Genomic DNA, 16822 nt, shown 5'->3' with positions numbered 1-16822 from the left:
CATACATTTCAAGTACCTCCATTGAATATACCTCCCACCTACACAGCTGCACCAATTGGGATTGCGGGAAGAGTCATGCTGCATATCACCGAGGCCTCCTTCATGCACCTAGCCTGGGAATGTACCAAAATTGCAAATTATTGGACGGCAGTACATCATACCCTCCAACAAATTACGGGACAAACCTCAGCGCAGACCCCGACAGTCAGCCTTTACTGATAGGTCAAGGAAGAACCACAAGAATATAGGCGACTGCTTGCCATGCTTCTCATGCTAGCTAAAAACTGGAGAGGGGAAACTGTACCAAAAGTGGACCACTGTCTGCAAGATGTAGCCTACTGTCATGATCAATTAGCTGCTTACTGGGAAATGATGCCGCTAACGTCACGGCCCCAGGAAATTTGGGAACCCCTTCTGTCATTTTTAAGGCAACGAGATAACAGCAACCCTGAAGAAATAGAGGGCAGCAGCTTGGAGCTCTGGCCGTGCCGGGCCAGGTGGAAACTGAGGAAGTGGAGGAAATAGGAACTCAGTTGCCCATCTATATACAAGGGAGATCGGTGGTCTCCGAGGGCAAAGTAGACTCCCAGGACAAATTCAACTGCATAGGCAGTAATCGCAAAGCCAGACGAGATTCGGTATATAGAGGATTTTTTCTCTGACATTGTTGTACCTAAATATCACCTGTGTAATTCACTTTCTTATCCCACCTCTCCCCTGTTCCCCCAAGTTTCCACCAGTTGTATGATGCCTTGAAATAGGAATAAATACAATTTGAAATGTAGTGCAATATATCCATTGTAACAGAGGTTGTTGTCAATTGTACCCAAAGCTTGTAAGCATTCACGCAAATAAAGGAGCTAGGTCTGAGGCACATTTGTAAATGTGCTCTGATTGTTAACGATGTGCAGTAAGTAAACCACATTATTTCATTGTGCCTTGTAACATGCGGGCCATTGCCATTGATGAGCAAAGGGACTGGCTTTATATGGCTCATTTGTCCTCTACCCATTATGAATTTAGTTTTCACTCCTCTGTAGTAATAAAATACACATCATAGAAACGGAGGAAACTGGATAAAGTATAGACTAGAGGAAAGTAGGGACTGAATGAATACTACCATGCGTCTATACCGTGTGGCCCATCAAGATCCCTATCCAGCTCCTTCTCCCTGTACTCCCTTAGTAATATTAAGAGGAGGAGTAACTGATGGTTGTTTGTGTCTCAAGTCAAATGATTGATAGTCTTGTTCGGTCTATAAAGGGTATCACCTGTGGAATCGGTGGCAACCTCTTTTAAAGTATAGACTAGAGGAAAGTAGGGAGTGAATGAATACTACCATGCGTCTATACCGTGTGGCCCATCAAGATCTCTATCCAGCTCCTTCTCCCTGTACTCCCTTAGTAATATTAAGAGGAGGAGTAACTGATGGTTGTTTGTGTCTCAAGTCAAATGATTGATAGTCTTGTTCGGTCTTGAAAGGGCATCACCTGTGGAATCGGTGGCAACCTCTTTTTGTAACTTTCATATTTAGAGCAAGGGATTTAACAAGCTTCTGATCAGTAGTAGTACCCCTCGACTACATCCATGTGGTGCTTGATCTGTAGATGTCTTCAGAAATTCCTCACAGGCATATCTTACAGACATTTCACATAGCATTGATTGACTCACTAACTTAAAGAGCAATGTGAAGGCTTTTGACAACTGCTACTGTTTAGCCAATAGACTAATCGCATTAAGTCTTTTTTAGTAGCAGAACGCTGCTCCCCCAATGACGCTTCATAAGAAAGTAGGAAACTTGTATTGTCTAATGAAAATGTTTTTCTTGCTTTGTTTAATAGGTTCATCAGAGTGGCTCTGGATGGTCTCCCGTGGTATGTTGTGCTTTACTTTGGTTAACAATGCATATCTGTGCTACAAGCCTAAAATACTGTATTAGAAATGTTGCAGATTATTGGAGAAAGGGACATACAAAGAATAGAAAGAGGGTGACAGCAAACCATTCATTGAAATTTGCAAGAGTCAACATTACCCATTAAATAATGCCTCAGCAAAATATAACAGGTGGTCATAACCCCATCACATCCCATCCGGTATTAGTCCTGCTCAGTTATCTGGCTACCTCCAGTATCTCTGCCTCTTCCAGTACATTTCTTTCGTTCAGTTCTCATCTATTCTGGACTCTACTATACCCCTCAAATCTGCTGTTGCAAGCCTTCACCCTTTTTATAGTTAAGTGAAGTATTGATGGAGCTATTAAAAGAGATCCATGTGTGTTCAGTACCAAGTGCAACTTGACCCATATGCAAGGGTGTTTTAAACTATGTAATTCAATATTGTTTGCTAGTAGTGGATGATCAGATTGAAAACATCTGTTCCTGTATCCCATCTATCCCCTTGCACGGTCCCAGAGAAGGCTTCACAAACCTTTGTGGAGTTCTTTTGCAGATCAATTGGTGAACATTGTCTCCGAATATTTAAACAGAATGAGAAGATCTTTGTAGCATATTGGTGGGAAAGCATGTTTTTTTTTTCTTTTTTCAAGTTGGCTACATTTGGTTTCACATGTAAAGTTTCTCCTTAACCAACGTCATGCTCCCTATTGTTTAAATCCATACTAAACCATGACTTTGCAGCTATGATAGATACTTCTATCTTCAGATTCTTCACCTGTAGAATAATCACAGGCATCCGACTGGATCCAGAAACTTCAAAGCTCTCACATTACCTGCAGGAGTCACTGGTTTCATACTGACACATGAAGTGGTGTCATGTGATGTCACCAAAGCCATACTGTGCACTCCACGTCAGTTCCCTTTCTTCCATGCTTTTGATTCGGATCTGGAGCTCACTATTCTCCTGAGAGTCTTCCTCACAATATTTTGGGTTGGTGCAGTTCTGTAGTAGGGGATCTCGGTGTATAGTCATAATCTAGTGAATAGTCCCGCCCATGTGTGTGGACACTGGAGCAATCACAAATAATCTCTTAAGCTGTCTTCAATGCAGTTCTGCGTAGACACTTAAGAGAAAATTAAAGACAATAATGCAGCCTATAAACACAAGGCTACACTGTCCAGTACTTCAACAAGAAATGCAAAGGATATTCCACCAATCATCACATTTAGTACAGTCTGCTAAGTTTCACCCTTAGAGAAACTTTACCCTTCACAAAATCCTTGTAATAGAGAGGCGAAAATGGTGGCTCGCTGGGGCGACATGGCGACGGAACTCACGCAACATCTCACTATGCAGTACCTGCACGTCATGGGGAGGGGTAGACACCTAGTCCGCTGGTTCGCCGCCTCGATACGGGCGCACACGGAGATCAGCTTAACCCCACTCAGAGGCAAGTGGTAACGAGACTTGGACAGGGCGCTAACTGATAAGGAGTGGGAGCGGCTGCTTAAGAGCCCGGTGCGCATACCCCGAAGCATGCGCCTTCACCAGATTCAGCTCTTTATTGTCCATAGGGCCTACCTCACCCCTGAGCTCATTAACAGGTATTTCCACCGATCTGGCTCATCCTGTCCCAGGTGTGATGAGCTGGATGCAGGGCTGGTCCATCTTCTATGGAACTGCCCCAGGCTGGGCACTTACTGGCACGCGATCTGTGGAGCGCTTAGGGCGTGCACAGGCCGCGTCATTCCCTGTGGCTGGCCTGAGTACCTCCTGCACCAATTCAAGAGGAAACCCCAGGACAAGGCATCCTCCTGTTTTGTGGATCTGGGCTTAGCGGTGGCTAAGCAACTGCTCACGAGACGGTGGAAGGCACGCAAACCACCGGCTGCGCAGGCGTGGGTATCCTCCCTTAGGGCGTGGGCGCAGGCGGAATGGATGGCCATTCGGAGAGAGGAAACGATTGGGCACCGTAAGGAGCCCATGGCGGGGCAGTGGGAACGCATGCTTAACGCTCTACGCTTGCCAGAGGAGATGGATGCGCTGGAGCGATCTAGGTAGCAGTCCTGGGTGGTCGGGCATGCTGCGGGCTACTTCACTGTTGAGACTTGATGCCATACTAAGCCTTACAGCCTTTAGGCGCGTGGGCCTGTGCTGCACGCAGACGTACGCAATTTGATGCGCGCTGGGGGCGGGCGGGACGGGCCGGGGAGGGGGAGGAGTTGCATGCACATGGGCATGAGTTTCTGCCGCTATAGTTTGAATGTTTGCATACTTGTTAGATTAATGTCATCTCTATATGTGGCTACATAGCAGCGGGATTCACCCCGTAATTATGTCTCTAAGCCAGATTGGACCACAGGGCATTTTGGACTGCATCTTGGTTGGGCGTGGCAGGCCATACTGCAATTGTCCCCACATGTGTTATCATAAGCGTGGCTACCTACCTGTACATCGCTCTGTTCTGTGATATCATAATACTGTACAAACATGTTTGGTTTGCCAATCTCTGCTGACTGACTCCTGTACTGTACCCTGAACTATAAAATATAAAATGCTAATAAAATAGATTTGACAAAAAAAAGAACAATATTAATAAACAAGGGTCACAATCAGTACGGAAAGGAGCCAAACAGCAAACAAGTTCTTGGCATTGCTGTGGGGAGGGGGGAGGAGAAATGCGAGACACGGCCTGGCGGCCGTGAAAAGTGTGAAGCAGGGGGTGGGGGAGGGGATCCCTTTGTAGTGAAGCTCTCGGAGGGAAGTCTATCTGGGAAGAAGTGATAGGCTGCATTCATCTTGAATTTTAATGTGGCGGTGTTTAAAGCCCTGGCAGAACGTTTTGCATGGCACCAAATATACATGATGACATTTGTCCAGGCGGCATAAACGTGCTAAGAGAAATAAATTATTTGAACTAAACGACTTAATCCGCCTGGTGGTTTCAGAGCTTGGTTTGCCCTCAATACTCTCGTCCAATTATCGCTTGCGCGATTAATAGGACGAGACCTAAAAAGGTGGGGGAACAGAGCTTAGTATTCGAAATTACGCCGAGACCCCAACGGCGCAGATCATACATTTAAAGTCTTATTTTGGATAACCTGGCAAGCACTACTGCCCGAACGGCTGAAAATACACTAAGATGAGAAACGGGTTTATCAGCATTTAAAACCCAGGGTGCCCCATCATTTCCCAGGCAGCAGCAACAGGCTAGTGTGAAATTCGTCCCATCTTGTGCAATTCTAACACGTAGAAAACCTGGTAAGGTATTTAAATGAAGACAAATCGCAAAGACGCGGGTTGTGTGATTACAATCTCCTCATGGGCATCCCAAACCTTACTCATTATCAAAATGGATCCAGAAATGCACAGTGACATACCTGTCTAATATCCGTCCTGTTATAATAACAGGAACAATCGAACAAACAAATCAAAAACGCCATCCTTTTTAAACCCCACCTAGTTCCCGTGCCCGTAACGCAAATGAGGTCACGTGATGCGGAAGAAAACGTAATTGCTTTTGCTGTATCCAATAGCAACGCAGCACGGCGAAAAATATGGAAAGACGATAGGCACATTCATGGGTCCTACAACTGCCATGTTTCAGTGGCATTAGCCCCTACTGCGAAAATAGTATTAAATAATGATATCAATCCTTTGCTGGCGAAGTCCTCCATAAAATCATATCTCTGGTATCAGACGGAAAAGTGGTACAATAAATGCTCAAAATGGTAAAGAATAAGGTAAGAACCGTATCTATACAAGTTCGTACCCTGATCGTATTACAAAAATAACCCCTAATCGGCCGGAACCGGCATCATGTGGGTAAAGAGCTGCACTTGTTAAAAAGAATATAATTAGTGGCAGTATAACCGTGCCATGAAACCCACATTGGTCATCCATCACAAACATTTTTCAAGACATGACCACCGAAAACATGGCGGCCATTTTGTAATGATAATTGTACCTACCCAAGCCCCAAAAAAGGAGGATTAGACAAATTATTAATTACTAGAAAAGGGTAGCGGTGTATCGATCTTGGTAAAAACTTACTGAAATAAAGAAAACTCTTTTCTATGAACTCAACGCCCCTGTGTTTGATTACAACGAGTGCGCCTTCCATTTTTTCTATGAACATTTTGACCAAAGTTGCACCCTGGGACGACAGGTGTGAGAAGTGTGTCGCACCAATTTTGAAATTTATTATGGTACATGTGTTTTGGTTGTGCTAGACCTTGGTCGGTCATTCTGTTTGTTTGCTCCTAATCCATATTTGCAAGTGCACCTACTTCCCGAGCTTTCCGGAAGTTGTACATTGGGCTACTTGTAGTCCAAGCCCTGAGCACCATCTGCACCGAAGATTGTGGGCCTACACTTCCCGAGTGTTCTGTGGCCCCGCTTTTGGTAATTCTGCTCTAGGCTCCTGTGCGATCCCTGGTCCGTCGACTGGTGGGTCCCCACGAAGGCAACTTTTTTGTTTCTTGGGCTTTCCTGGTTGATCCAGATGTGCCCTGACTCCCCTCCAAAGGGTGAGTCCCTCAGACCTTGCTGGTCTGCACCGAAGCCAATCTTTGCATTCTGCGTGGGTTGTTGGGTCCAATCCGGATACCGACGCTGCAGCACTCGACATCCGACGTGGGACAGCTCGAATCCAGCTCCTGGTTGTCGTCGACGCCTCCTGGTCCTCGTGGCTGAAGAGTCAAGCTTCACCTCCTGCTCCTGAAATCACCGACATCGCTGGGCATCTTCTTACTGCCTCCCTGGTCACTGGCAAGTGACCCAGACTCTGTCCCCTCTGCTTTCAGGTTCTTCAGATCTTCGATCCACCCTTGGATCCATCTGGACATTTTTCATCTGGTCGCCTGCAGCACTTCTTTGCAGCTCTCCATGGGAAACGACGACGAAACCCGACACGTAAAGACACCTATGCACCCGGCTTCCCTGGGTGAGGTAACACGAGTACTTTGGTGCTCCCGTGGGTCTTGACTCTCAAACTGTCCAGTACTGAAGGGGTTAGTTCTTAGTCCACTCCTAAATGTCCTTACTCTTTAAAAATCTAATCGCAATTTTCTCAATAGAAGTCAATGGTGATTCGTGGCTGTGTTTAGACACTGCACGCGTCCCCCGTGGGTCTCCTGCGTCCCTACCTAGGGTGGTTCGTGGTTGCCCCAGCGGTTCTACAGGCCCTAGGCCTTGTCTCTATGTTCACAGGGGTACTTATACCACTTTCTTAGTATATGGTTTGTGAGGCCCCTAGGGCAAAACGTATATTGTGCTAATTTACTGTGTGCTACTTAAGTTTACTTTGTGTTCTTTTACCACTAGTCTCACAAAAAGACTAGAGGGGTGTGTTTAGAATAAATACATATATATTTTATATATACCTGGTGTGGTTCTCCTTTCATTTGATCACTCATGAGATTATAGACTGGTAAAACAAGCTGCTTTACATTCCTTACAAGACTTAGCCTGAAGGCTGCTCTCCAGAGCTACCACTAGGATAGCTTTCTATAAAGGTTGTCTTTAAACCTACCATCAATAAGGGTCGTTTGGACTGGTGCAAGGTGCCCACTAGAATAGTGGACCGCATATGCCAGGCCAACTGCTCACAGCCAGTAGTAACACTGTCAGTGTTGGTGACTGGATAAGACTTTCCAATAAGGTGTTGTTCTAGGGAAACCAGTTTGTCTATCACTATGGTGACACTGGCACCTGTATCCCTCAGAGCTTTTATCCTAGTCCCATTTATCCAGGGTATTGCGAATACTTCTTTAAGTTGGGATGCCACACAGCTAAAGTGACAAACTCAACTTCATCCTCAGTGACTAGAACTACTTCATTGTGAACCCTGATTTGCTCTGGGCACACTGTTGATCCCACCTGGAGATTGGATACACAGTACCAACTGGACGAGGACTAGGGGGCTTCTTGTTAGGACAAGTAGTATCTCCAGTTATGTGTCCCAGCTTCTTACAGTTGAAACACCAGGCCTTCTGGGGATCAAAGTTCTTCCCTTTATATCTACCATTGGACTGGGAAGAGTATTGGGACCCACCCCCCTGTGCAGGTTTTGGGGCCCTTTTGAAGACTCTTGGTTTTTTGCTTTGGGGTTCTCACTGTTGTTCCCCTGGGGAGGTTTGGTAACCCCTTTCCTTTGGTCACCCTCCAGTGGCTGGTTTTGTTACCCTAGTTTTGACCCAGTGGTCTGTCTTCTTTATCAATTCGGGAGAAATTAGACCTAGGTCTACCAGATGTTGATGCTACTTTTAATTAGTGCAATTAATTAAAATATATTCTTTTATAAAAAAGATTGTAAAGTCCATTGTAATCATGCACATTCTTTCCAGTTAACCATCTATCTAGTGTCTTAACTGAGTTTTCAATTAATTCAATCCAGGACTGGTTTTGTGAGCCCCTCCTGAATCTAATCCTATATTCCTCAGTTGTGATCCCAAAGCCCTCAATCAGAGTGTTCGTCAAGAGGTCATAAGACCCAGCATCTGCCTCTGTAGGAGTCAGAATTCTATCCCTGCAGTTACCAGTGAACAGTTCCCAAAGGAGACCCCCCAGTCTGACTTCCTCACTTTTCTTATTTCACAAGCTCTCTCAAAAGATGTGAACCATTTGGTGATGTCATCACCTTCCTCAAATTTGGGGATAATCCCTTTGGGGATTTTGGGATCATAAGATTGCTCTCTTCCCTATTTATTAAGTTGCTGCCACCATTGATGGGAGCTAAGCCCATCTCTGCTCTTTCATTTTCTATAGCCAGGAGTGTGGTCTCTAGACCTAATCTTTTGGTCAACCTCACTAAGAGGTTGGTCACCTCATTGAGGCTGCCCTCAATGGACTCGTAAGCACCTGACCCACCTGTGTGGTATCTGGGTGCTGTGAGTAGTATTCTTGGAGTCAGGGACACAGGTGCCATGTTCTCCCTAGGAAGTGAGGGGGGTTGGAAGTTGTCCTCATCCCCCTCCATCCTCTTCCCCATCTGAAAGGTATTCACCTTGCTCAGAGGGGTAGTCCTTAGCATACCCTGCCAACAGCTCCTGAAGATTTTGTTTGGAGGGTTGGGATCCCATGGTAATGTTTTTAAGTTTGCATAGAGACCCAACTCGCTGAATTCCAGGTGGCGGTAAGGGGTGAGGTTGAGCTCCTCAACCATGTTCCCTGTAATTTGTTATGTTTTGACTAACAGTTGGGTTCTTGATAAGAGACATTCTAAAAAAAACTCTAACCGATCTTACACCTAACAATAGTGAGTTTTTTATTTTTCTAAAATTCTGAAGGAGAGTTAACCAAGGCCCTAACAATACTTTTAGTAATTTGGAAACATTTGTCAATTTAAAAAATTCTGAATTCTAAAGACAATTTAGGAGTTCTGTTGTGTGATCATGTGTTGACCAAGTCAGTTAAACAAATGCAAAGTTGCAGACCCCACCTCTGAGCTACCAATGTAGGAAACCGGCTCTGTATATACTATACCAAAGTAAGGTATAGTGTGCACAGAGTCCAGTGGATCCCCACTGGTAGGCAGAGGTAAATGTGGATAATACCTTAATCTCTATTTGTGGTAGTGTTGGCGAGCAGTAAGGCTTTATCAGATGTTAGTGTTAAGCATTTATTGGACACACTCAGGCAAGAAGTTATTTCAAACAATCAAACTGAACTCTGATTAATTTGTTTTGTGTAAAAATATTATTTAGTCGTATTTTAATTTTTAGAACCAAGCCAGGCCTGGTACAGGTAAGTGTAATAGTGCTTTTGCAAGAATAATGCAGTTGAATACAGTTTGAATGTAGTTGAATTAGATTGGATGGGTTACAGGTAAATCACTTGTTCATAAACAGTTACAATTCATTTTCAGTTACTTTTGAAATTACTTTTTAAGTTAATTTTCAGATTACCTTTCTTACTCAGTGTGGCCTACCTAGATACCACACTGGGACAGTTCTTAAACCCACACATTTCTAGAGGTAGGATAATGTAGCATTCCGTCATCTATTTTGCAACTAAATCAATTGCTGCAGGAGTCCAGTCCAGTTCTTGCAGGTGACCGGTGTGTGAGCAAAAACGGCGGCGAAGCGGAGCAAAGTAAAGCAGGAGGAGGCCGGGGTACCACGGCACGCAAAACCGCAACCGCCAAGGAAATCAAACGCGGAGGCCGCGGCAAACACGAGAAGCAGGCAGGCAAGTGGGAAAGATGCTTTGGGGCAGCAGCGCTGCCTGATTTGTCTGCCTACCTACCTCGCCTCGCCTGGCTGCCTGTAGCCGCGCGGGGGCGCCAAGGCCGGGGTGAGGATGATCCTTCTTCCCCCCTACACCTCGGCACTTTGAGCGGAGTGGAGCGGCTGATTGAGCTCATGGGTTGCGCCCACTCTTGCTTCTGAGCTGCCCTTGCCTGCGCTCCTCCAATACCTCACCCTCATGATTAGGGGTTAATTGTCACCCACGCACCCAAGTTCAGGGGACACTTGAGGATAATAGGTGCAATTGGGTCAAGGTGTGAGAGCGCAGAGTGGGCTAGGGGCGGGGAGTTCCGGTGCTAGTTTCAACAATAACTAATAGGAGAAATCCTACAGGAGGCATCGGATATAGACATATTACAAGTACCATACTGCGCCGCACTGATATCAACATAGACGAGGATAACATTCAGCAGTATAATGAGGTCAGGTAGGACAAGAAAAAATCTGCCACAACCCACGAAATGGAATAGCAAGGCTAAAAGGGATAGCCTCCCCCCAGAGTAGCACACCCAAACTTCCACGAAATCAAGGAAATGCACTAATACCACCTATTTATTCAATTTTCGGCTCCATGAACCCAACTGGCTAATTTACATTCTTAAAAGATCCAGTTACAGCCATCTACTCAATGACGGAAAAGGTTAACGGACTCTTAAAACCATTGACACCGCACAAATTACACTCCTCTCAGATGGATGACAAAATAGCCACGGCACAACCTGCAAATGGTACACCATATACTACTGAAAAAGAAGCGCCAAATAAGACCAAGCCAACACGCAAGAGGGAGAAAAGTCGCTTAGTTGGGGCAATAACAAGCAAACAATTCAAATACAAGTACAAGTACACACAAAACCGGGATATGATGGTCATGAGGAAGAACGAGTACAGTGTAAGAGTCCAGACAGTATTTCGGACAGCATTCCGGACAACATCCTGGAGAATACAAACACCAACACAAGTCAAGCCAGAATAATATTAACATCTACATCTACATCAACATCAATTTGTGAGATTAACATGGATCAATCAGGGGTGGCAAATCATCATTCTCCTGAAAACCAGGATTTAATACGTGAGATAGGTACAAGAGCATATAGTAATATGGATGTCACCTGCAAAGAAAAGCCCAAAAATCACTCCACACCGAGACAACAGATAAAGCAACTTAATAAAAACGAAGAATTCTGTAACATAGATGATTTCTGCGACTCCTGGATGGAGTCACAATCAATATTGAACAATAAAGAGATATTACAAGCGATAAGTACTACATCCAAACCCATCAAACAAAAAAACCAACATCAATGCATCAACTAGGAACACCAAAAATAACAGAAGATTTATGATGTACCTCAGCACAGGTAACATCAAGTGGAAGAAACTTAATAAGCAGTTATGTTAAACAAATAAATAACAACACATTTAGTAATGAAGTAATAAACTTGGAAGGAGAAACAAAATCCCAGCAAATCAAATCAATCAACAACATCACAGTACCGGAAAACGGCGCATTGGATAAAAACCTAAAAGAGGGCTATCAAAGGAAAAAATAGACATTGGCACTAAAAGGCAAACAGCAAACAATAATTGAGATATCAAGTTCTTCTGAACAGACCGAGGATGAACACACTGAACCATCTACCAAAACACGCAATAAAATGGAACCAAACCCGGAACAGAGGGCCCATACGGACATGGACAATACTGTGGAAAATAAAAAAAAGTACAGTTAATCCGCAAAATTATAACACCCACTAGGGCCATCTGGTAGATAATAACGTCACTCAACATCCAACAGAGGGAAAACAGGATTCCGATTCTTACAAATTTACATGCTGCTCTAGTAAAAATATTAAAAACATCAATTAAAACCCTGAACATGCAGTCAGATAAACTTGATATCCAATTAAACCTAATGATTATAATAGCCGAATATATCTCCGGTATAAATAATAAACTCGACACCATGACAAACTCATTAGTAAATATTTAGGATGGAAATGAAACACGGGCACAAGCCTTCAACTGCCCTTGTTGTCCCATTTTGGAAAAACTAAGGGACTTACCAACTTTACTAACAAGCATCTTATACCAATGCAAACGTGCGAACTGTTCACTTGAAAACAATGTACCAAACGGCAAAAATTGTACAATTGGAGGAAAAAACACTCATAACATTGCCTCACATAATGACATAAACAATGCAGAAAACGACAGAGAAAAAGACGAGAGATAAAATCCCTCAAAACGTTGCTCCAAGCAAAATAGAACAGATCAACCTACAGCAAATTGGAAAAAAAGCCAAAATTAGGAAACCCAAATGAGGATGTAAATACAGCCGACCATCCTACGTTAGAACTGATCAAAAGTAGACACGTTCCTTGTACTGAAGCAACCCACCAAATGTATAAGCAGACGAACACAACAAATAATCTTCCACCTGCCTTAACAAAACGACAAAAAAACGAGCTAGGATAGCCAGAAACCGCCTGCACACCAGTAAAACATTAAATAAATATGCACTTGATAACTATTCAATCTTTAATCTCCACAACGGTAAACAGAGATCACCATAGACAGCAGGTAAACATCAAAAACAAAATGAGGAAGAGGAAGAAAATCTATTAGACCAGTCAGGATCAACTGAAACATCATACCGATCGAACAAAGCTCTGCCGGTAGCAAATAGTCTAGTGGTGATAAATCGGAGCCTCGAGTGTAGTGAACTTGATTCAACTACAATACATACACTCAAGGCGAGAAGTATAAATCGGAGCCTCAAGAGTAGTGACCTTGAATCAACAACAACAAATAAACCCAAATGGAGTACAATGGGACAATTAAAGGGTACTGGAAATAAAATAAAACAACCCGCCAAGTCATCAAAGTCCCAACTGAGACAGACCTCAATCGCACAAGTAAACGTCGATCTTCCAGACAGAATAATCTAAAAAGATCCTAAAGCAGGGGTGTGCAGACCAGGATCTCCAAGGCAAACGATAAACAAATGTAATGACGTTAGAGGAACAATAAACCTCGACCAGAAATTGACCATCCATTCACAAGAAAATGACCTCCCTTACAGGAACTCCAGTTCCAACTTACAAGTTTATAATTTCGACACCAAACAAGATATGCAAGTCATTGTGAAGGTAGATCAGAGTTTGGGAAACATTAAGGAAGATCTGCTATTGATTAACATAAAAACACAGCGTGACGATGCAAATAGGAACAGAACAACTGAAATGGAAAGAAACTCAAGGCCCTGTCAATCCATAACATCTTATCCGCAAGGCCAAAATAGCGTTGAGAAGCATCAAGAGAGGCGACGGGAAAGTTAACTCGAAGATAGATCAGCCTCAAGAAAATGGCAAGAAAGCACAGCGACTGATTAACATAAAAAGGCAGTGTAATGACGCAAACTGCGGGGACATCGAAGCGCTAGGAAGAAATCAAACAAAGGAGCAGACGTTATCTTCTTACACGCAAAAATAGAGAATAAATCAAACCTAACAAATAGGATCCTATTCACCCCACATTATTATTCACAGGGTTCTCAAGATTATCTGAACAGAGGAAACATCCTACGCCTTATGGCAGAAATCCCAATACTACAACATTTAACGTCTGCGGATTTAATAGCAATAGAATTTGTTAATCCTGGAAACAACATAGGAAATGAAGGCACCATAGCAATATGGAGAAATGAAGAAATAGTAACAGACATTTTACAAGAAATCATAAAATTTGAGGACTGGGGAATATCGCTTACCATCTCAGTAATACAAAGTTATCCATTTCTCCATTTCTAACGTTAAGCATTCCCCAGAGAAAAAAATAAATAAATAACATAGTCCCCTTCAGTATTGTGAGGTGCCAAAGGTGCAGATGGCACAAACACACAGCAACAGAGAAAAATAAACTTAAGATTTCCCACTCCCGGGTGGACCGGAGAATGAAGCTACAGTACACCAGGCAAAACAGTGCTTTCCCCTATAAAAATCCTATCCTGGAACCTCGCAGGAGCAAAAGGAATCCTACAGGATAAAGGAAAGACAGAGTCCTGGGATAGCTATGAAATAATTGTGCTCCAAGAAACCTGGTTGACAGCCCCGGTAGAGGTCCCAGGTAAGATAGGTCACCACGTGAATTCAACAAGAACACAGCAATACGGCCGAGCTAAGGGGGGCCTTGACGTTTACATCTCTACAGTATTGAAAATGTCAACACAGCTGACATCGACAACCTCAGCCATGCAAATAATAAAAATTGACCTGGGCACACATTTAGGGGTAAGCACCAACATTTTAATCAATATCTATGCACACCAGAAATCTTAGATAAAAAAAGATCTTTTCAAGAAAGTAACTGATGCCATTGTGGAATTCCGTTTCGAACAGCCAACTTGGGAGATAAGCCTCACGGGAGATTTCAATGCAAATCTACTGCACCTTCAAGAAGAGGAAGCTAACATCATTGCAGCAAACGAAATCTGGGCTGTAGAAATGCAGTTGTTTCCCATTCAAAACTGCAATGATAAAATAGGCCAGCTATTTATAAGGGACCTCGAACATCTAGGAATGCGTGCATTAAACTGGAGAATAAAACAGGATAAACCTGCCATCTGTACGTTTATTAATTAAACAACAGGGGTGGTGATGGACAGAGTTTCTGAATTAAGCAGAATACTCTCACCCAGTCAAGTTGTAGTTCGGACTGGACTGTTCCCATGGGGCACAGGGTCAGAGCTGATTTGCATATCGCCATTGTCTAACCCAGGGTGGTGTGGAGTGCAAAAAAACGATGGATTTGGGCCCAGATCTTTGGACTCGGGTGAATGTGTGACATTGATCCATATTCGGTCCATCACCTGTTTTGTTTGCATATTCGCCATAAGTGCGCTGGGGATGCTCAGACGTGGGTCCCAGGCACTCCACACCACTGGAGTCAAGCTAGCCGGGCTGATGAGAGGTGTTACCTCGAAACTGGTCCGGTCCTCGGATGCTTGATTCCGTTCTGGGAAGGACATGGCTTTTGTAGTTCGGACTGGACTGTTCCCATGGGGCACAGGGTCAGGGCTGATTTGCATATCGCCATTGTCTAACCCAGGGTGGTGTGGAGTGCAAAAAAACGATGGATTTGGGCCCAGATCTTTGGACTGGGGTGAATGTGTGACATTGATCCACATTCGGTCCATCACCTGTTTTGTTTGCAAATCTGTACATTTATTGGCCCCCACTCAAACTCAATCCTGGATTACACAATAGTAACCCTTCCTCTTCTAGGGCAAAAAAATAGTTTTCAAATCAAATGCTCACCCGATAGTGATCATTCGGCTCAGCATATCAAACTTAAAATAGCATCTTTTAAACACCCAGAAGCTCCAGTAATAGAGGGGGAAATATCAACAATCAATTTAAATCGCCTGAGGTGAACATGCACCACATTACCGCATATAGCTTCAAAAGCTAATAATCTAATGACAATCCTAGAGTCAGAAAACAAAATGACTATAGAAACATGAACCACTTTTTTGGCAAGTCTACCCGATGCAGGAGAATCCACCAAACAGACAAAAAAAAACCCAAGCAGATAAGTCATCCTAGTCAAACATCACGAAGCTTAAGAAAGCACCTGAGAAAGACCCTTAGGAAGGCTCAACATCAAAGTCCACGGTCTAAAGTATGGGAGGAGGTACGTTGTTTAAAGATAAAATACAAGAAACAAATTTGGATCGATAATAAAACTGAAGAGAACAACTTCTGGACAAAATTATTATATAATGCTAAGAAATCTGATGCCAGAGCGTTCTGGGGGCAGGTGAATTCTATGAATAGAACCTCCAAAATCATAAACATGACCTGCGTCGCCGAGCATGTATGGGTACAGCACTTAATCTCCACATTTTCGATAAACAATTTGGATCAGCTTCCCTCTGTTGCAACTACGACACATGAAAAGCAAAAAGAAGATACACCTCAATCTACTTTCGCCCATTCTGAAGTAGAAATTTTGCAAATCATAAGAAAAAGTCGGCTTGATAGTGCACCAGGACCGAATGGTGTGCCACAGGCAATTTACAAACAAGACCCCAACTACTGGGCAAGTACGATTTGTAGTCTGTTCCAGATAATCGGCACTACCAGTCAAATCCCAGACAGTTGGAGAGGCGCGATTATTAATCCGATATATAAGGGCGGGGAGCACACAAACGTAGCAAACTATTGCCTGATAGCGTTGAAAGATGTGGAGGCCAAATATTATGCATCTCTGATCTTAACCGATCTGATAAAATGGTCTAATAAGAATAAAAAAATCCCTATAAACCAGTCAGGCTTTCGACGTGTAACTGGCACAATTGCAAATGTTCTAGCAATAGGGCTAATTGCTGATAAAAGTCTGCGACAGGCACTCCAACTATGCTTCGTGGACTATAAGGCGGCCATTGACCGTGTTAGCCGATTCACATTATGGGCTAAACTGAAGCACCAGGATCTACCAGACACAATTTTAAATCCAATCATGGATCTTTACACCAACAACCTAGATGCAGGTTAAGATCGCCGATGGCCAGAGGCTCGCAAGGAAGATCCCCACCAACGAAGGGCTAAAACAAGGCTGTGTCTTGGCCCCGCACCTGTTTAATTTATTCATGGCTGATCTAACACCAAGCC

At 43.6% G+C, this 16822-nt stretch overlaps 1 protein-coding gene across 2 annotated transcripts in view; it reads left to right on the top strand.

Annotated features, from left to right (window-relative positions):
* Positions 1-16822, top strand: part of NUBP1 (NUBP iron-sulfur cluster assembly factor 1, cytosolic) — a 269261-nt gene that overhangs the window by 85916 nt on the left and 166523 nt on the right. For both annotated transcript variants that reach the window (XM_086941360.1, XM_086941359.1), the window contains one exon: positions 1842-1874. In XM_086941360.1, the coding sequence (XP_086797486.1) occupies positions 1842-1874 (33 nt within the window). The remainder of the gene's footprint in view (positions 1-1841; positions 1875-16822) is intronic.

The sequence above is a fragment of the Lissotriton vulgaris genome, chromosome 10 (genome assembly GCF_964263255.1).
Source record: "Lissotriton vulgaris chromosome 10, aLisVul1.2, whole genome shotgun sequence".
NCBI classification, from domain to species: Eukaryota; Metazoa; Chordata; class Amphibia; order Caudata; family Salamandridae; genus Lissotriton; species Lissotriton vulgaris.
The sequence above is the reverse complement of the archived record's forward strand: the minus strand, read 5'-3'. Positions and strand labels throughout refer to the sequence as shown.